Raw genomic sequence first — 15,040 nt, 5'->3', positions numbered from 1 at the left:
TGCAGATGTCTCGAGCTTTGCACTCATGTTTAGAAATAAAATAATAATAATAATAATAGTAATAATAATTACACTTCAAACATTTCTACCTTTATCCCAGCACACTGGAAATCCATAGAGAAAAAGAAAATTGAAATCTTCATCTAGGGGTTCTGTTACCTGAAAGTCCTATAACTGCTAGAGCTCTACAGCTGACTTGTTGTCTCTACCACTCCCCAGGTTTTAGAAGAAAGGATGAAGCTAGAGTGCAAGTGCCACGGCGTCTCGGGATCCTGTACCACTAAAACATGTTGGACTACTCTTCCGAAATTCCGCGAGATTGGCTACGTACTCAAGGACAAGTACAATAAAGCTGTGCACGTGGAGGTAGTCCGGGCTAGCCGACTGCGCCAGCCCACCCACCTCAAGGTAAAGCAGACTCAGGGCTACCGCAAGCCCATGGAGACAGACCTCGTATACATTGAGAGGTCGCCCAACTACTGCGAGGAGGACGCAGCCACAGGGAGCGTGGGAACCCAGGGACGCCTGTGCAACCGCACCTCACCACATACGGACGGCTGCGACCTTATGTGCTGCGGTCGGGGATACAATACACACCAGTACACAAAGGTGTGGCAGTGCAATTGTAAGTTCCAGTGGTGCTGCTTCGTCAAATGCAACACATGCAGTGAGAGGACGGAGGTGTTTACCTGCAAATAAGGACACGAAGAGCTCAGTGCCAGAACAAGTGACGCGCAAAGGACTAGCTAAACGAGGAAGACGCGGGAGAACGAACAGGAAGGTGTGTCTTCGAGATTTTGAAGCTAAGAAATGGGATTTACACTATCAGCTCTTCGAGGCATCGTTTTGCACAGCAGAATCTATCTAATTGCTTTTCCGAAAGTAAATTCTAATTATCAGTAGGTAATACCCCCAAAACTTTACTGTCACATTGAGCTTGTGCTTATGTACTGATGTATCCGCAGTGAAGTTGGGAATACGTATAAAGAATGAGACCCTCGGTGGGAACTGTGCTTTGCACTCTGGGATTTGTAATTGTTCGATTGCAATATAACCAGACTCGCATGGAGAAGAACTCACAGTAACCTGGGAGTTGATCGAAATGACAGCCATTGTTAAGTCTTTGACAAGAAACTCTTTGTGGGTTTTGTCATATTTTCACTAACGGGTGGGGGCATAAGTGAATCTTGACATGAATGATACCCCTAGCTTGGCTGGGGCTAATGGTGGAGGTCTGTAGAAATGAAGAACATTTTGTAAGTGTGGTGCATCACGTTGCGCCAATATCTGAGTGGAGAACTCTGTTAAAACCCTCTGCTGCCAACTGGAATATGGTGGAGTATGTTAGTTTTCCAGTCACACTGGAACTGTCTGTTCTGAACACTGAAAATAAATTGTCTATTTATGTTATAGTATCTTAAAACAAAACACTAACGGGTAGACATGTCTTTTTTTGTACTAAGTGTAAAGAAAAATACTTTTTAGAAACTCTGACTGGAAACGTGTGTCTATTAGAACATGACCCCCCTAAAACCCCTACAAAACCTAATCTTTTCTTTAAAAAAAGAAGAAGAAAAGAAAAAAATTCATAGCTACTGGTGTGTTGACAACAGAAGAGATCTTTACAACATGTTTCACGTGTTTCAGACACCTGGGCTCTGCTATGTTGTAGTTTAGCTTGTTTGCAGTCCTTTTTCGCTCCCTGAGCAGTAACAACTATTTCAATGGTTGTGCAATTTCAAAGACAGTAGCATGAAAACACTGCAGAGATCCTTCCTAAATTCATTAAACATGAACATTAAAACTGTGCTGGATGTGGATGTGTTAAGTGCTGCACCTATATTTTCTATTTTAATCTATGAGAACTAAATGACTCCCATTTTACTCAGTTTGATGGTTCAGTGCTAAAATATCAACTGAAGTTTAACCTGCAGTTCATCTTAATTCTTTTTTTTATTGATAATTTTCTCAAATTCAACCAAAGACTAACTTGGAACTGATGATTTGCTTTTGCTTATTCCCATTTTGGCTATAGGGGCATTTTACTTCTGGCTAAATAAGCTCTCCTCTGTAACAATAATAAAGGATATTTCCACTTTATTACAACTTGGATCTTACTTGAGGATTCATGATCACATTGTGCTCACTATGGTAACTGCTGAGAGATGATAACATGGTGGCAGAAAATAGAAATTTGATAGCAATTGTAAAAAAAACAAACAAAAAAAAACAACCTTTATTGGTATACTATATTGGTAAAAGTATTGGCCCAGATTTCTTCATCTTTAATTCGGGTCTTTTCGGCCCCATTGCCACATGTGCATAAAGTCAAGCACCTACAATTATTGCTAGCTATTCAGCCTGCCTTTAAAGACATTTGTGAAAGAATGGGTCATCTCAGTGAAGCTCAATGAATTCAAGTGTATTACTGTAATGGGATGCCACCACTGCAAAAGTCAAAGAACCACAGTAACTCATCCACAAGGTGTCAGACAACGTAAAGCACACAGCAGGGTTGCTGAATGTGGACGCGTACAGTGTATAAAAGCAAAAAAAGCTCTGCAGACTCAATAATTGCAGAGCTCCAAAGCTCCTCTGGCATTAACATCAGCACGCAAACGGTGTGCCGGGAGCTTAATGGCATTGGTTTCCATGGCTGATGTGTGGAGGTTTGCCCATATAGCGTATATCTTACAATATATTGTTTCACAGAGTACACAGAAAGCTGCTTGCTTCAGTTTGTTGAAGTTCAATTATTATTATTAATTATTATTATTTTTTTAATGACAGAAAGATTGGGCAGTATTTGTAATTCTTTCCAGGTAAATTCAACTAAGCTAATATTTGAGATGTTTCAGCATTCTCATGCCTAACTTTTTAAGTAAAATGTCACAAATGAAACCGACAGAAAGGTGTTGCTATAAAGTACAAAGAGAATCTACGTTGTGCCTGAAGGTGTTAGCACATCCAAACCCCTTTAAGACCATAAATATTTGGTTTCACAACCTGTATTCAGTTTTGGCAGAAGTGATAGCATTTCTTTAATTGATCGCTTTTAGAGATGATGACATGTTTAAATTTAGAGGATGTCAAGGTTGCTGTTTAGACCTGCTCTCAGTCTTTACGCTAAGCTAAGCTTTTACACCTCTTGACTCTAGCTCCAGACTTGACGCATAGATAATGAGAGTAGTATCTGCCAGTCTTCTCTAACAATTTAACCATTGTGAAGTAAGCGAACTGGGATTATTGGCAGGGATAGCTCAGTAGGTAGAGTGGTGGCCTTGTGATTGGAAGGTCGGGGGTTCAAATCCACTGTACGGCTACTCTGAGCTACACACTACTCCCTGGGCGCCCAATGGCTGACCACTGCTTCACTGAGTGAATGGGTTAAATGCAGAGAGGAATTTCCCCACGGGGATCAATAAAGTATACATACATTAACATTTCGAATTACTCCTTTGATACATGCAGTATGAAAAAGGCAAAAAATTGATCTATCCTAGCAGGTATTTTAACCACTCTTTGCATTTTGTTTGTTTGTTTATATTTAATCTACAACACCATGATCAAATCATGTGACAGTGAAAGACTGTATAGGCCAGTTTATCTTCATTTACATGTTAATTAATAGATTTGATATGTAGAATGACTTTTGCACATTTATGATTGCACATAAAACGATGTAGCCTAGTCATTTACAACGTAGTATCAGCTTTTCTTTAAAAAAAAAATGTCAGCAAAGGTGCAACTCAGATGGATTAAACAAAGCAATTATATTCATAACGTGCACATTTACTCAATTAAATAGCTTATTATAACAAAAAGTTTCTAGCATGTATTTTTACACTGCCATGTTTTCATTCCTCCTGAAATAGTGCCTAAAATAACTCCAGTTAGAACCATTAAAAGAAATAGACTCAGATGCAAACACATTTCCACACATAAAAAGCTGATGTGTCTTTGATTCAATGATGAATTGCATTATGAAATATAAGAGAAAGCTTACCCCTGAACCCTAAACACACATTCTTCACTTTATTGCTCACTGCCTGTTGGTACAAGAGTTCCTGCTCGGTGTTCAGTTGCCCGTATCGGCTGTTCCAACAAACATCCAAAGCTATTATTTTCATAAATTTTCTCCCTTCGAAGGAAAACACACACATTAAATTTGTTCATTGTGTGTGAGTGCGTGTGTGCGCGTGTATGTGTGTCCAGGTTCGAAGCCAAACTTTATGTCGAAGTCTGTTATTCAAACATTCCAACCACGCTTAATATAGTAACTGGCAAGTGCATTAGGAAGCATAAATCATTAAAAATCAAAAATAAATAAATCAAGCACTCTGCTGACTTTGACATTATTTTGTACACAGCACATGTTCGTAATATGCTGTGGTCTGCTGTCTTGATTGTGGCACGCATGGAACAGAAGTCAATTATCTCGCTCCAGTATGGAAAGGAGCTTCTTGTCTGTGTCAAGCCGGGCAGTGATCACAACACAGAAAGAGGAGGGAAAAAAGTCAAATCTGTACGACTAATATTTTCATTTTACACACAGTTAAAGCTCTGCATTATTAATTAGAACTATTAGGGCCTTTACTTTATCCCTATTTTCGATTATGTTTCCAAGTGTGGATGATATTACTCTCAAAACCCGATGTTGCTGATAAGAAGAGTCGAACTAAGGATTTTAGCATGCAGAATGAAAGGACGGCTGTCCCATCCCTCAAGCCTCCTCATGCACTCTGTGTTGGCAAAAGCGTTTTGGAGTCACTAAATGGGGAGAGATCCCTCATGCAAATGACCTGATGTGAATAGGAAGTTACTCAGTGTGCCTCTTTGTTTTTGGACACACAAACAAGAGTGTAGTTCTTTTGTGAGGGTGTTTTTGAGATGGATGGGATGGCTTGATGAAAGGAGGTGCATGTGAAGCCGGAAACAGCAAGTGAAAAGGGTGGGTATTTAAGAGAGGGCCTGACTGAGAAATAGTGGGTGCACTGTATAAGAAGGAGCAGCTGCTGGTGCGAGTTGGCGACAAACTAAGGCAAAGCTAGTAAAAAAAGAAGATATTCGGTGTATTGTATATATGATTAAATCCAATTTTTAATTGATGTTTATTATTATCGAGGAGAAAAAGAAAAGAGCAATAAATGTTCAAATCATTCATAACTTTACATAATTCACAAATGACCTTTTCAGACTTTTGTCGGCTTTCGTCTGTCTCTATGTAATGGATATGTGGATGAGAGCCATGCTACTTCGTCAATTAAACGGAGGCTCGCGCTCATCCTCCTGCATGTGAAAAGCATTGTGGACGGGCAGCAGAGCAGAAGTAAGATGTGTTTTGTTAGTTGTCTGAAGCCCAGGGGACCGGAACCATATAAGCTCCCCATATTATTCCCTGGATTGAGAAAAATAAATCCATTTGTTTCCGACAAACATTTTGTCATTAAAAATATGAGATAGAAAAACAGAGTCTGCTGTGTGTGCCTTCTTCTAAAGCTGCTATTGTTTGGGTGTCAGGATCATTAGTTCATTGGGATATATTCTGCAAGCTAATGCTTCTGGTCCATTTCACTTCTGGGAGCGATGTGCCCACTTTTCCAATTCATGGAAAGTGAGTTATGAGGTAACATAACAGCTGGAATGGATGAACCTTGCCTGTGTTAAGGCCAAGCATTTACCTTATGTAAATTTAACACATTATCATGCTGTTCAGAGTTCACTGCATGGCGAAATGTGTCAGGGACATAAGAGCTTTGTGAGCCATGGGAAGCTTTTAATGTAGGCGAAGGAATCACAAGACTGCCAGCTTCCAATCATGAAAGCTGAAAAGAAGAGGGAAGACAGAAACATGGAAAAAACCATAGTCCTATGGGGTCATTTACTTTCTTGTCCTTTGGATATTTCTATTAATTTGAACCAATAAAATGACTCAACACTGTCCAATTCTCAAATCCTGTGCTGCAAAGAGATTTTAGGGTGTCTAAGTAATGAAATGGATCTAAGCCAAAGGTGTACAAACCAGCTTTTAATTTAAATTTGATAGGATAGTATAGAAAATTGTTTTCCCCAGCTTTTGTTTCTGTTATTGTGACGTTAGAAGGGTGTTCAGAAATTTCTTTGAAATATCTCCAGTATCCTCCTTCGCTGATTTGTAACTTTCGTAATGGACATTTAGGTTAACAGCTTGGCCCTTCACAGATACGACACGTGATGATGTGTGAAGAGACATGAAAGGGTGGCAAAAAAAGAAAGAAAGAAAATGACCCAAATGAAGGGATGAAATCTAAGATCAAGGAGTGAAAGATCTACTGAGCTGATTCTTGAGATTAGCCAGACACCAAGTGAGAAGGATTGTTGTCTTCCAGACACCGCACTTCAATTACAGACTTCTCCTAAGTAGAGGCAGGGGATGTTTAACAGCCCCGTGGATGACAGATTATTTTGGGGTATTCCTTTGAACCTTTTTGTTTGTTATTCTGGGATATAGTCTGGATTCTGGATGAAATCATAAAAGTGCTACTGTGCAGAGGGCATCTCTTAGCAGCCCGTGCGAACAGAACACAAATGCAGCCAGTGCCATGATGATGCAGGTTTCAAATTAAATTTTCAACAAAGCAGAGGAGCAGACAATACAGCATAAGGCCGCCCACAGCACAGCCTGCTGTAATTAAGAACACATAGTCTTTCTTTGTCATGTGATCACTTGGAGTGGTGTTTTTCTGTGTTCCTATAACTTTGTTTTGACTGCTTGTCTTTGTGAAAGACCATCATTTGGAGGTTTCTCATCATCTGTTTGATATTAGTGGTGAGGAACACATGGCCATTCAAAGGCAAAACCCTGTGTGACATCATAAACCACAAGGCAAAGTGGGGATCATCAAGACCCCAGACTGAGGACTCTGAACACTACCTGACTGCCTTCATCCATCTTTAGTTATATTGTTAAAAAAAGAAAATAAAACGGACCATCGTTGGTCTCGGCTTCTGATGTGTCTTTGGGCTTTTTTGCCGAACTGTCTCTCGTCCCTTCTACAAAGACAATGGAGAACTTTGTGCATGACGACTGAAGGAAAAAGAAGAATATGGCCAAATCCCACAGATTTTTTACCTATATATAAAAACAAACCAAAAGGAACATTAAAAATGTCCAGTTAAAGAACTTCAAGTACCTTTAGAGTCACAGATATCAAAATGAGCTATATCTTTATAAGCAGACAAGACAGCCTGGGGCGTAATGACGCCCAATTTGGCATGCACACCTGTTTATGTTGGACTGGGGCACTAAGCAGGGCTTGTAAAATATGAGCAAGGTTAATACTTATGTGGTGACGCCCTCGGGCCTCACAGCTACATTAAGGACAGCATCAGCAGTCTGAGATGATGGGATGGGTCTAACCCCAGGCACTGCTGTATGTGTTCATGCGTGTGCGAAGCTCATTCGGCGGATTTATTTGTCGGGTACTTTGTGTTTCTGTCTGCATGCATGTGTGTGTGCGTGTGTGAGAAGACCGACACATCGCTATGGGAAGTGGGTTTCTACGTGGACACATTTGGTGAAGGGAGTTCGAGGACAGCCCACACGCGCTTTTGTGCTGCTCAGTGTCCAGTGGTTGGCTAGGCCACGACTTCTCCTTGAGGTTATTTTTCTCCTCATGTTTTGTTTTTCGTGAAGTGAGGTCGGGGTTCTATAAGCAGACTCCACCTTGGGGAAAAACTACAGGCCACTTTGGGGAGATTATCTTAGCACTTCAACCCCCCCCCCCTCCGGCATCTGTGAAGCAAAGCAGAGAGACAAGCGTCCTGAAAGAAGCGAATAATGAATTTCACAACGAAAACTGTAACGTGGTAATACATTTTCCAGGCCTTAAGCACATGTTATTTCCTAGGACAAAAACTGACTCATTATTTAGCAATTCATTTTTTTTTTATAAACCATGATTTATTTTTTATAAAATGGAATTTGGCATATCCCAGCATGCAAATAATAAACCGAACTGACTGAAATTACAACAAACTAGCTCAGTCCAAACCATAGAAAACCAGAAAGGCTTCAAGTGCTGGACTTCATGATCTGTTCTGATAAAACAACATCAATGCGCTATGCAGCTGAAACCACAGAACTTGACACTCCACAGCTGTGATTTGTAATTTTATTTTATTATTATTATTTTTTTTAGTTCTTTGTTAACTTATACAGCATCGAGCATTCTCAGCAACTACACCAAAAAAATCCACAGTTATTTGTGCACCTTGTGCCTACTGTAAACTGTCACATTGCTGCATCTGCAACAAGGTTTTAGCTCTTTCCTCCACTAAACAGCAACACTTTTGAGTCCGTTTCAGAGGATAATTCGGGAGTAGCCAACCCCACTAGACAGCCAGGGCCAGTGGGATTCAGTGCCAGTGTATCATCCTTCCCTGTCTAGCCTGTGGAAAGAGCAGTGGTGGTGGTGAGGAGGTTCCATGATGTGGGTCACATACATGGAAAATTCTGCTGAATCCATTGCTTTTCCATGGGGATGGAAGGTCACCGGAACAACACACAAACGGCTCCAGCTCAACATGTAGCTAAGCGTGCTGCATGAAACACTGGGCCCTGTTGTTCAAACAAATTATCTCGTGACATTATGACATTTAATGGCTTTCTCAGCTGTGTCAAACCCAGCGAGTAGCGGAGGTTTAAGCATTTCTGGCAGACAACGAGGAGCAGCATGTAGAGAAAGTTTGCTTAACGCGAGTGAACTTGTCCATCTCCTGCTCAGAGAGTTGATGGCTAACTCAGTCTGTCAGCAAAGCGCACCACAGAGAAAGTAACATTAGAGAAACTGGTTGCCCAGCACTTGTATATTTCTATCTCCATCTGTGTCATGGGCTGGAAGTGGGCTAGTGTACATGCCTTTGAATATGTAGGGCATTGGACACCAACTTCATGTGGTTTGGGAGAAGTTAAAGGCTGGTTGGGGCTTTAATCCAGCTACCCTCCTCCCAGTTTTCCCCTCTTTTTCTTGTCTCTGTGGGTCTCAACCCCCACCCCCTCATCCCCACCTCACCCTCACCACTGACTCCCCTTTACCACACAGACCCATAAGCACCCCAGGTCCCAAAGACCGTCATCTCCTCACCACCACCCCCATCGCTGCGTCCACACCAACTGGGCCTTGCCTCAGCCGTGGCCTCCTAATGGCTGATGGATGTGCCGAGGTCAGAGTGATGATCTAGACAAGTCCTCTGGTCCATCACTGAGTCTTTGATCAACATACTTAACCCTTTCTTCCTAAGAAGCCATCCCCCTACCCTCAGTGGATGAGAATGTGGGGAGATTGAGTTACACAGTGCTGGGTAGTGGGCAGGCTGACATCCCTTTGGTAACACATGTCTTTGTTTAAGGCAAGGCTCTGGCACTGACAGTCTTCTTCTAAACCCCCGTGCTTCTATAACGCTCCACCAAAGTTACCAGGGAGAAAGTCTGAAAGAGAGTTCATAAGAAAATGGGCAGTTTTTTACTGAGTCAACCACACTGGTAAACCAGTCGACAGCAATTTTGATTTTCTTGGAAACCAGCTTGAATGAGAAGATTAACAGAAGATTAATAAAATGTTTATTTAGCCCGGCAATGCTCTATTCTAATATTCAAACTCACTTCTATTATTTGGAATGAACCTTTAGAGTTCCTTTATATTTTAAAAGGTTTTACGACTGCTGCGGATATCTCTGTTTGTTTGAATGCTGCTTGGTGTATTGGAGAATACACTTTAAATCTGTTGCACAAGTCGGTTTTTGTGTAGCAGGTGTCAACTTGTTGAGCAGAACCACACAGCCATCAAAACAACAGTGTGTTTTTTTAAACTTTTTTTTTTGTGATACCACAAAGTAATTGAATTTAACGAGGCTTCTTAGAAACCGAGTACAGATTTTGCTTAAAGCCAGAACTTGGTGATTATATGGTCGTTATTTATAGATAATCTGAACGATATTTTTATTTCCATGCGAGTCTATGTATGATACTTGTTTTCTAATCCTTCTTCTGTGACACTTTAATATGGCTGTGAAGTGCCATATGCGTTATAAATCTAATTAGAGGATAAAAAAATGAGATGGCTCAATGAATTATCATTTCAGATATTTTGCTTTGAGTTCTGTAAACACAACAAATCAAATTTTTGTCTGTACATAATAATCCCACACATTCTGTTGAAAGCTGCGAAAGATTAAGAAAATATTTATTGGACTTTGAATTCCCTCCTTGATGATTTTAATTAGCCTCTGACCAGATACAGACTGAAACTGCGGTTTGAAAGAATAGTTGCTCAGTATGTTCATCTTAGGATCACCTTACCAGATTTCGGATATGTTCTATCAATTAGCAGACTTGGGCAGAAGGCAGAGGAAAAATTAATATGGTTCTAATTTTAAGTGTCATGGTTTCTGCATTTGGACCTGCATATCGTCCTTCCAAAGAAAACTTCTACCCTGATATTTTTCTGTTTTATTGAGCTGAATTGCAGTAAAATGTGATCCACAAATACATAAACGCATTAGACCTCATTGGGAAGTGCTATTAGGTCTTGGAGCAGCAGTAAAATCCATTTTAAACTCCTGCCAGTTCTCTGGCCTGCAACCTGCAGTTACACCTCTCATCACTCGGACCATTAAAGAATATGGCCTGCTTTACATGCAGTTGAAGTGATGGGGCGCACAGACACCGAACGTGCTCCTGTCCTGTCATGTCCAAAATGTCTGCTTGGCCTTCAGTGGACTTTTCCCAAGCGCACAGGTTGTCGAGCCAACGGCAGCTGTCAGATGGTGGTTGTTGGCAGGGTGTGGTGCCTGACTAGCGGGTCTGACCAGACACTTGTGCTGCTGCGCTGAGCCATTAGCAGAAAGTTGACCCCAAAGCCTTCCCTCAGACTACTGGTTGACGTACTGTGGTTGTCGGGGTCCACGATAGCATGGGTGAATCACAGCCGAGTGGATGACCCGAGCTTCCAGTGGTCACGTCAGGATTGGCTAATTCTGACAGAAGATGTCTGAGCTTCTTTTACATGTGTGTTTATCTTTTGAATTTTTTTTCTATTAATCTTTTATGCACAGCCCGAGTTACTTCACAGCTAAACAAACAGTGATTTGTGACCCACAGTAATCCTGTTCTTGAGTCATATCCCTTCTTTTCTCTTTCCTTAAATATACTACTCGAAGTTCCCTCCGTAAGATCTTCAGATTTGGCAAAAGAGTAGTGAACACATCTTAAACCAGAGTTGGCTTAAGTGGTGACTGTCACTATGGCAACGTCCTCATGTTTTCAGTTTGAAACTGACATCTCAGTAGGTCCTGTTGTGTCCTGATATGTGGGGTTAGAAGCTGTTCTACATGTATGAGGTGAGTTATTAGGAAGTTTGCTAATTACAGGGGGTGAATAAGGTATGCAGTAAATCTTGCAGATTAGAGGCTGGATGTAGCAAACTATCTGTAAACTTAAACACACTGTCACGGGGACTTTACAGGCCCCATGATGGCAGAATTGGACAACCACAATGCCAAGACATGGCATGGAAGAATTACTTATCAAAGTCATGAAAATGAAGCCAATGAATGCAGGTTTATGAAATACTAAGGGATCAGCCAAATGCAACGAAGGAACCACTGTGCCTCATTCCATGCTTTCCATGTTGCATTGAAATCTTTCCACATGTTATGTGACCTCAAATCAATGAATTTTTTATTAAAAAGTGCTGAAATAGAGGCAGAGGACTCAGGCTTAACACAAGCTTAACCCAAAGATGGTTAAAGTTTACAACTTTAGTTGTCTAAATATGTGTGTGTGTGTGTGTGTGGGGGGGGTGTTACTTTCGCTTTGCAGGTATGATTTTAAATATTATGGAAATATTTTTAACAAAATGGCAATACAGTAAAATAAGTTTATCATAAACACAATAAATGCATGTGTGTCTGTGTGTATTCGTTGAAGGATGGGAGCAGGGTATGGGTATTTTTCTGGGTCTGATTCTATGGCATATGAGGCACAAATTTTTCCTGGCTAGTGAGACCGTGCAGCCCACTCTCATGGCTCTTAGAAATTAATGTATTGCAGTTGGAGTTATGTTTTGTGCCAGCACCATGCATCCTCTCATGGGACATGAAAGGCAAAGTGGAAGAAAAGCTGACATTTACATTTCTGAATACCTTGAGTTATATGAAATAACTACATTCATATCAATGTCTCAAAAGGAAAGCCCTGTCATGGGAACAGATTTCCATCTAAAGTTCCAGTCACACAGACTGGTTGGTAACCTCCTGACAGCCACCCTTCCCCAGGGAAAAATCTGTACTCCAACAAAGCTAATGAAAATTCAGTCGTATGTAGCACTTGCTGGCTCTCCCAGGCATTTGGGATTTCCAGTGTGTCGCCGACTGCTCTATCGGACTTTGTGTTGCTTGTTGTAGGCTTTTAGGTTTAGGTTTGTTAAGAGTTCTTCACAATAGTACTGAACAAAAGCTTCCTAGCTTAGGTAAATTAGATATAGAGCTACGGTCCTATTAAAGTTTTTAAAACATGTTTTGGTCTTATTTCTACAACTTTCTAAAATCAATTCATCCTTCCTAATCTTACAGGTATAGATATTGTTCTGCAACGTGAGTTGTCAATAATCAGTTAATTTTCTTCTCTGTGAGTGTTGTTAATAATTATTCACAGATATTTAAGGTTGGTGACTTGTTCCATGTCCGGCATTTTCACGACTACCCACTTGAATATGTCAAAAAAGGTTAGTGGCAAGCTGGAGCGACAACACAATCAGATTGACGTTTGCTGCTAACTCAACAACTCTTAAGATAAGATGGGAGTAGACCATATTAAAACAAAGGCAAAATCCATAAAACAGTACACAAACATATGAGGTGGTGTTGTCTTGGTGACTACATATTGATGAAGACATGAGAGCGGTGGCCTTCTTTTCTAACTCAATTATAGTGCCAACAGAGTTACTGATTACAGATTATACTGAACTTGCAGTGAACCTGTACAGCAAACACAGTGATAGAAGGTATTTTAACTGTTTATTGTTGATTAAAGCAAAGGCTTTGTGAAGTGAACGTCTAATATCTGTTCAAGGTGTTGCTGCATTTAAAGACATTAACGACATTTATCACTAAGTAGAGTGTTGTTACTAAAATGATGAGCAAAGATCTGGAATTACTTAAATCAGAAGTGTCACTTGAGCTGTTTATATGGACAGATGTATACATAATGCAAACACAAAATATGAGCATAAAGTAACACAAGGTAATAAAAATATCTGTGTAACACCAAACAAGACATATTATAGATGATAAAAAAGTGATAATACTGGATAAGAGCAGAAAAAGACTGGGCAAGAGAGAGTGAGTGAGAGTAGGGCAGAAGCAGGCCGGTCTAAAGGGTTGGCACATTTATAAGCAGTGACCGTGAGAGGCTCCTTTCTGGCCTATGGTTGGCTCTTTCACAGGTTCCTCCTCCCTAGCACTGAAAAGGACCCCACATGAGTCCCCACTGCCCTGTCAGTCCACTTTCCTTTTCCATGAGTCCCCAACAGCTGTTACAGGGTGGCGCTGGGTCTTATTTGGATTCATTTACAGCCCCCTGCCTGAAGAGCTTGGTTTTGTCAGGGCTGTTGTGGTAGCTTGCTCACTCTTTGGTTTAAAATATGTTGCATGTCAGTTATTTGATGGTTTGGCTGTTGACAAGTGTTGGTTAAACTCATTTGGCTGCTCAGAGAAAAAAAAAAAAAGGGCCTCCAATAAGACTGAACACTTGAATTCATTTTTCAAATGTGACATATTTTTTCAGCTCTGCCGTTTCAACATTGCATGAATGGTTTCCTTTAACCATAATATAATGTTGTTGGCGCAAAATGTTCGAAAGAAATATTTCCTAATTATGACTGGGGAACATAATCTGTGATCAGATATCAAATGAAACCAACGTGGCATGTTTTCGTGTGGAGAGCAAAACTCCACTCTACAATTTTGGCGAAGCAATGAGATGTCTGAGATGCTCACTGACACTTTGCTCTGACTCAAAAAGACTAGGAATCATCTGCCACAGCAGCTCTAACATTTTCCTGAGCTTTTGATAAACAGGTGCACCACCGCGAATCTCGTGGAAAGAGTTTACAACTAACCCTCCATCACTCCCAACCCACATAAAGACCTTGTGGATTGCACAGGAGGACAGTGGTAGATATATCACGTGGAAAAGTGATACGGCATACTACTATGGTTCTGTGCCAAAGGAGCTAGGAGAGCCATGTGCGGTCAGAGTGGTGAGGGGAGGCCTCACAGTGTTGGCAGGCACGTGCGCTATACTGCACCAGATGCTGGTTTATGATCATTTGTGTTAGGCAATTGCAGATTTGAGTGTTTACCTGCTTGCATTTTAACCATACTGACACTTGTGTATCGTTGTGTACTGTGTAACAGTGACGCTTTGGTATAATTTGATATCAGTGCAACTTTGATCTGTTTAAATTTATAATAAAAATATATCACAAGTTGAATCCGTCATTACAAAGAAAAACACTTATTAGCTAACGAAGTGCTTTTGGACTGAATAAATATTACTAATGTCTTAGCTGGACTATTCATTTGAAGATTTTCCAGTTGCCATGTATTTTATATTTGGACATTCCTAAGGAATGCTTTTAGTGGTTGATATATAATTAGTTGCTGTATAAACCTGTTTTAATAGATGTTTTATAGACCCCTTTCCACAGACAAAAAAGGTAAAAATAAAATAAGCATTCAAAGAAGCATTAATCTATCATTTGATAGATTATCACTAGTTAGGCTTTTTGGTTTATTCACTTCAACTATTGAAATTCAATAGGTTATACTGATTTTCAATTTAAAGATATCAGTTCAGTCCAGTTTGCTCGACTGCGACCCAGATAAAGACAAGAGGAAGAAAATGGATGGACAGTTCAACAAATCACTCTTACAAAGTTGAATTAAATATGGATTCATGAGTGGTCAATAACAAACCTAGACGCTTCCACACAGGTGC

The 15,040-nt window shown here is 40.5% G+C and overlaps 1 protein-coding gene across 3 annotated transcripts in view; it reads left to right on the top strand.

The window, feature by feature from the left end:
- The window catches only part of wnt7bb (wingless-type MMTV integration site family, member 7Bb), a 41,046-nt gene extending 26,512 nt beyond the window's left edge, over positions 1–14,534 (top strand). For all 3 annotated transcript variants that reach the window (XM_003443833.5, XM_025909209.1, XM_005451043.4), the window contains exon 4: positions 220–14,534. In XM_003443833.5, coding sequence (XP_003443881.1) covers positions 220–699 — 480 coding nt within the window. In that variant the 3' untranslated portion in view covers positions 700–14,534. The remainder of the gene's footprint in view (positions 1–219) is intronic.
- The last annotated feature ends 506 nt before the right edge of the window (positions 14,535–15,040 follow it).

Source organism: Oreochromis niloticus, linkage group LG7 (genome assembly GCF_001858045.2).
Source record: "Oreochromis niloticus isolate F11D_XX linkage group LG7, O_niloticus_UMD_NMBU, whole genome shotgun sequence".
Taxonomy (NCBI): domain Eukaryota; kingdom Metazoa; phylum Chordata; class Actinopteri; order Cichliformes; family Cichlidae; genus Oreochromis; species Oreochromis niloticus.
Note: the sequence above shows the minus strand (reverse complement) of the source record. Positions and strands in the feature narration are given on the sequence as shown.